Source organism: Lactuca virosa, chromosome 2 (assembly GCF_052849685.1).
Source record: "Lactuca virosa cultivar CGN04683 chromosome 2, Lactuca_virosa_CGN04683_v6, whole genome shotgun sequence".
In the NCBI taxonomy this organism is placed as follows: domain Eukaryota; kingdom Viridiplantae; phylum Streptophyta; class Magnoliopsida; order Asterales; family Asteraceae; genus Lactuca; species Lactuca virosa.
Window position 1 is genome coordinate 205,579,605 of NC_136427.1, and position 6,990 is coordinate 205,586,594.

Genomic DNA, 6,990 nt, shown 5'->3' on the forward strand with positions numbered 1-6,990 from the left:
TATGCACTCACTTGTTAAGGTGGTGATTCCGAACTCAGACAGTGCTTCGCTTCTTAAAAATAATTTCCTTCGACGAAACCTAGTATTATTACCACTAGATTTTAGTCTAATATTTACCGTGACTAATTATTAGTCTTATTATTATTATTATTATTATTATATAAGCGTTTAAACAATATTTTCCAACCACTATGTACAGACAGGGGTCAGACATAAAACACCGAAGGGCATGACCATTTTGGCATATAGCACTTCTGAAATCCAACAACCCTATGCGGCCCTTTAAACCAGATTCCCCGTACCGCGAGTAGTTAAAAAGATATTATTACGACACTTATATAAGTCATAATAATAGCCCAAATATTTATTATAAGTTCATAATAACAATACTAATTTTTAAATATAAGCTATATTAAAATAGGGTAAGCATAACTTAGTTACAAGGGGGTTTTAGCTAGGAGTCGAGCTCTGCAGTGGCAGAACTTCGTCGTTGAATCTTTCTAGGAAAGATTCGTGCAGCGCTTCACCGTTCACCTTACTATACTAAAACTACAGAAAGAGAAGTCGAATCACGAGAGACCGAAATGCTCGGGGGATAAGAAGAGAAAGACTCTTGAATCAAGAGAATGGTGCAAGAAATATGAGAGCCCAAAGCTCTTATTTATAGTAATTGAATTTTCAAAAACTACCCTCCATAGTTACTTAATGACCTTATAGTTATATAAATGACTAAACACCCCTTTATAATACTATTTTAAATAGATTTAATGATATTTGTACTAAACTAATGTCGAACGTACTCAACACTAGTCTTATAACGACCGCATCGTCGATACCTTTCTAACGATATATACATATGTATATGTATGTATACGTATATATGATTTACACTTTATTTTAATACGTAAATGTGTTATTAAAAATTATAACTCGTTCATACGAACTTCGTTTTTGACGTTCTTTATATCCACGCGTAGCTATCGACGAGATCTACAACTTTCGTTTAGACTCCATGGGCTAGTTTTGAATTTATATTTTGTCCATTTTTTTTATAAAATTAAATGATTTTGCTAAAATCATAACTCTCTCGTACGGACTCCGTTTTTTGCATTCTTTTTCTCAAAATTCCTATTTTAAGGAGTACTACGATTTTCATTTTGGTCGAATTAACTAAAAGTCAACCATTCTCTTCGTAGCTTTTTACGTCATACATTCGTTGTGCGCGGCTGACTTTTATATCTTATAAAAATCATATCTAATTCATACGGATTCGGATTTCGACGAAATTTATATTTTCGGGATCTGGACGACGTATACTTCCTAAATATAATATATATATATATATATATATATATATATATATATATATATATGTTTTAGCGCACTTATTTTTACGATTTACGGACGATTCGACTAATTTTTCCTATTTTATTATATTATAATAATCATGAAACATATAATATTCAAATAATTATTCTTTATTACGTCAAATAGGTTACAATTGTTAACCCTAACTATTACTTTGGTTAAGATTATTTATCCCGGATAATTTTCTATAAAAAAAAATCATTTTTAACGTTTATTATATCTTAATTGACTAGCCCGAATCTGCGGGTGTTACATGAAACCTCTAGGGAAATGCTTTTTACAGCAACTTGATAGCAAGAGCTTGAGAGGCAAACAATGATCTATAAGTACATAATTGCATCCATCCTTATTCCTGCACATCTCCTCTTACCATCATCCACTCAACCCAACAGTATGTTCTCTTTTCTCCCTTTACAAAATATCATTTTATACACCCAATAACTGTTTGTTAAAATGTTGAGAATAAGGTTGTTGAACAGGTAGGGTCCACAGAGATATACAACAACCATAAAGTTCAAAACCATATTTCTTAAACATTAGATTCAACGAAGAGAATGCAAATGAAAATGGATCCTGGTGGTGAATGATATGGAGAGATTCCTTAAACAGAAGGACAACGAACTTGAAGAGACCAATAATAAAACTAAATTGAAATTTTTAGCATCAAAGAAGAGGGACGATAATGAAAAAAAGGGATCACTTAGTTTAATCATAAAAGAGGAGGGGTCTGCCTATCTTTTTTTTTAACTTTGTTGTTCAAAAGGTAGGATGTTTTCATCCAGCTTTCTTTTTTTATTCAGCAAGCCGATTAAGCTAGTTACAAAAACTTGAAGTTATGGGAAATAGTAAGTTTGTACTTAATATGTAGGTAAATTACAAAAATGATCCATTTCCTTTCGGTTTTACCATATTTAGTATAAAATTGAAACTTTTTTAGTTTGGTCTTTGAGTAGAGCATTACAACAGGTTTGCTATGCACATACGCAACCATGAAGCTTTCTTGGAAATTACAATAAGACGTACTTCAAAATACTTACTTACATATTTGTATAACACTTGTTCCTTAAAAATATACAATGATCTCACATTATGTTGTAGTTATGGATGGTTATGTGCAGCAAGCATATTTCATTACTGTGACCAAAGTGTTGCAGGTGTGGAGGTATTTATAAACTAATTTATAAATGTACAACTCTTTGAAGCCAATGATTCAACATTTCATGTGTTTCTTAAAAGTAGTGATCAAATGACTTAACCTTATTCAGTTACTTTATGATGGAATTTACCTTTTCAACTAGCTTAAATGTGCAGAATTTTTGTTCATTCTGTCTCATTAGGGAATTGTGAATTCATTGACCACCATCTGACTTGGGCGGGTTCAACACCAGGCGCTAGGTCGTCACACTGTATCATCTTTTTCTGATCTTTCTAATTTTGTATTCCAGCCTCCTAAAAAGTTATGCTCGAGTTATTTTGTGTATTATGTTCTGACAGTTGCAAGTTTTTTTTTTAAAAAAAGCTTTTAAAGTCTCAAATCCTTTAAATTCATGCTAAATGTTTTAGGTCATGTCGAATGAAGAAGTAGTGGACGTCGCAATAAAGATCAATGGGCAACCAAGGAACAAGTGGCCTAAACATGGTATTTCATGTGTAATCCCAATATCCGTATATTGAACAAAAAATGATGCTTATAGGATTTCCGTAAGCTGAAATCATTATCCCAGGGTATCACGAAGGATTATTATTTATTTTTTGATTATAACAATATACTTTCATTTTCTTTTTCTTATTTGTGCATTGTAAATTGAAAATCCACCTATCTATAACATTGTACTTTCACATTTTTTGGTTATTGCACAATTATTATAAACTACTGTTAAAAAAAACCTAAATTACCCTCTGTGGGTCGTGCTTAGCACGGGCCTCAAACCTTTCTAGTATATATATATATATATATATATATATATATATATATATATATATATATGGGACGGTTCACTTGAGATTAAAAAAAATAGTGATCTTGAGATTCAAGCCGAGCCATATATTTCTCATTTGCGCTCTAACGCTCCAGTGTACCGACGACAACAGTGTATGCTTAATCATAAATGATTATACATATATGTTTGTTCACAGACTGAGTAATCATATATGATTATGACAGTTGATGACATAAAAGGTGGTAGTGACAGCTGTGGCGGTGGTATAAGTGACGGAGGTGACAGTGGTGGGGTCAGCTGGTGTCAGAGGTGATGGTAGTGGTGGTGGCGGTGGCGGTTGTGGTGGTGGGGATGGTGGCGGAGGAGAAAGGAACGGACGGCGCTATATAATCATTTATGATTATAACATGTCTACCGCACCGGTACGCCAGAGAGTTAGAGCGACAGACTTGAAATATGTGGCAGAGGTCGAATCCCAAGATCTCCATTTTATTTTTAATCTCAACGGAACTTCTCTCTCTCTCTCTCTCTCTCTCTATATATATATATATATATATATATATATATATATATATATATATATATATATATATATATATATATATATATTACCAAAATATATAGATTCAATATGTATGGTTATTAAGCAAACTATATTTATTTTCCTGTGGTTGATTTGAAATACTTATCTTATTCTTATTTTTTATAATCCTATCAAGTTATATAATCTTATATATCAATCTAATTATAATACAAATAACCAATTTTGAAAAAGGAAATTATGTCATGTTTGTTAAAGTTATCAAATCATATATATATATATATATATATATATATATATATATATATATATATATATATATATATATATATATATATATATATATTTGTGAATAAATCATTTATTAACTTTTAATATTACAAATATTATAACAATATCATTCTGAATCCACAAGAAAACTATATTTATTTTCCTGTGGTTGATTTCAAATACTTGATCTTATTCTTATTTTTTATAATCCTATCAAGTTATATAATTTTATATATCAATCTAATTATAATACAAATAACCAATTTTGAAAAAGGAAATTATGTCATGTTTGTTAAAGTTATCAAATCATATATATTTTTGTGAATAAATCATTATTAACTTTTAATATTACAAATATTATAACAATATCATTCGGAATCCACAAGAAAGCTTTTAATATATTTTAATTAATAAATTAATATGCATCAAAATTTATTATAAGCAATTAAATGTTTATTTACAGTATGCCACATCACTGTTCTGGTTGGAATATATAATTGACTATCACGGCGTGTGTAAAGAAACCCTAGAAATATTACTTTCTTAATTAACAATCTCACAAATTTTTTAATTTTTTTTTGTTAAACCCTTTTAAATTAATTTTTTCTTATTATCAACAATTCAACGAATGAAAATTTTGTGAATTGTGATAATTTTCTCTTTTTTATTTACCTCAAAGGCTCAAATTCATTCAAATTTCAGTAGATTTTCAGTAATTCAAAAGAAATTTTCGAAGTAGATGTCGAGATCATGAAGAGAATCTGAATGTGTAAACGTCGATTGATCTCTTAAATTTTAGGGTTTTGCAGTTGAATCACAGGGTTTATTAGTTTGAACTTATAACAGAGACGAAGGAATCATGTCATACGAAGCATCAGCGATGAACAACATCCGATTAACATATAACGCCGACGGAACGCCGTCATATACACATATTGTGCAACCTACGTCGCCGTCACCAACGCCTGATTACAACAACCCTAACGGCAACGGCGGAGGCGGAGATTCTGGTGAAAACAATTACGCGTTAGCAGTTACGACAGGGATCAATGTCAATGGAAACGATGTAGTGAAGCGGAAGAGAGGAAGGCCGAGAAAGTACGCGCCTGATGGCTCTACGCCTCCGGCGGCGGCACTGCATGGTACAGCGGCAGGACAATCCGGTGACTTCTCATCTCCGGTACCTTCTTCAGGGAAGAGACCAAGGGGTAGACCTCCGGGTTCTGGAAATAAACAGCAGCCTGCTGCTTCAGGTACATTGCTATAAGCTTATATACATACCGATTCAGATCATACTCATACGTAGATACAATTATTTATTCATTGTTTTCATCAACACTTTATTTCACGTTTTGCACATTATATTACCCTTTCAGATCTTTATTTTATTAGCTTTGTGATTAAGTTAATAGATTTTTATGAAATCATGAATGTGTACATATTAAAATAACATCAGAGGATGATATGCTACACTGAATTTTTCACATTTTCTTTGTTTTTTTCCTCCATATTCTTCTTTATCTTTATCTCTTTCCAACGTTATCAAAAGGGTAAAAGGTAAACCAGAGTTTTTTAAGCACTATCTTCCAAATTAAGCACCTTTTCCTTTCAATTCCCTAATTATATTCTTAATTCAAGATTAAAGACTATCGAAAAGTGAAATCTCCATGATTATTCAACAAGATTCAAATCATACTTTCAGGTTTACCTGGAGCAGGATTCATGCCACATATTCTTGATGTGAAATCTGGAGAGGTACCTACATGGCTACATCTATGATCCTTTTTTCTCTTTCTTCTTTATATTTCATTAATAGAAACTCTTAATGTATTTTGTATACAGGATGTATTAGCAAAACTTGTATGGTTTTCTCAAAACAGCACAAGAGCTCTATGCATTCTATCAGCAAGCGGTTCAATATCAAACATCACACTTCAACAAACAGCAACATCTGGTGGCACAGTTACCTATGAGGTCTGTCAGTGTCACCATCAAAACTCAAAAGGTCATTTAAGTAATTTCATTCAAAGTTGAAACTTGAAACTCATCTTTACTTCAATATTACAGGGAAGATTTGAGATCCTGTCACTTTCTGGTTCATTCATGGCGTCTGAAAGTGAAGATGGTCAACGGAGTAGAACCGGTGGGCTAAGTGTGGCGTTATCTGGGCCAGATGGGCGGGTGTTGGGCGGCAACGTGGCGGGGCTTCTGACTGCCGCCACGCCAGTTCAGGTGATTGTTGGTAGTTTTATTCCGGCGAGTCAGAGACAGGTGAAAGGAGGAAAAGGTAATAATAATAATAATGAAGCTGAAGTTGTGAATGCTCCGGCGAACCACCCTGTGTCTGGGGGGAGTTTGAGTTTGAGTGAGTCTTCAGGTGGTGGGCTGGGGAGCCCAGTTGGAGTTGGACAGAGTAATAATAGCAATCCACAAGGTATGGGTAATAATATGGGTTGGAGATAGATTAGATAGATAGGTTGCTTTTTTGTTTTCCGGTTATACCCTTCATTTCGTTCACATTCTTAAGTTATTTTAAACATGTTTTCTTTAGTTTCATGAGAGTATGCGTCAAGGGTAAGATTGTAAAAGATTGGATTTTTGTGCTACTTAATATTTTTTGAGGTTTTGCTTAAATTCATGTTGAATGATTATTATGTTCTTGTTTTGTATGTTGAATATGTTCTTGCTCGTTAAACATTTAACTAAATTCGTAGTTTACTGATTTTCTAGCTAGATGATATATGGCGAAAACCCTAAAATATTTATAAATCCTAAGCCCTTTTTGCATATTTTGATGTTTATCGAAACTTATGTTTTGATTATTAAGATTTTGGACATCAATGTGGTTGTATATCTTCTTAAACGAACACA

General features: G+C 32.5%; 1 protein-coding gene and 1 long non-coding RNA gene across 2 annotated transcripts; one reads left to right on the forward strand and one right to left on the reverse strand.

Moving 5' to 3' along the window:
- Positions 1 to 4,920: 4,920 nt before the first annotated feature.
- On the reverse strand, positions 4,921 to 5,426 carry LOC145160068 (uncharacterized). Its single transcript, XR_013738015.1, has 2 exons — positions 5,226 to 5,426; positions 4,921 to 5,126 (listed from the first exon to the last, which is right to left on the reverse strand). It is a non-coding gene; the product is annotated as an uncharacterized LOC145160068 (long non-coding RNA).
- Positions 4,965 to 6,773, forward strand: LOC145160067 (AT-hook motif nuclear-localized protein 10-like). The gene is made up of 4 exons (XM_079079139.1): positions 4,965 to 5,372; positions 5,822 to 5,874; positions 5,962 to 6,093; positions 6,187 to 6,773. The coding sequence occupies exons 1-4, from the start codon at positions 4,979 to 4,981 to the stop codon at positions 6,580 to 6,582; spliced, it is 975 nt and encodes a 324-aa protein (XP_078935265.1). The 5' UTR covers positions 4,965 to 4,978; the 3' UTR covers positions 6,583 to 6,773.
- Positions 6,774 to 6,990: the final 217 nt, after the last annotated feature.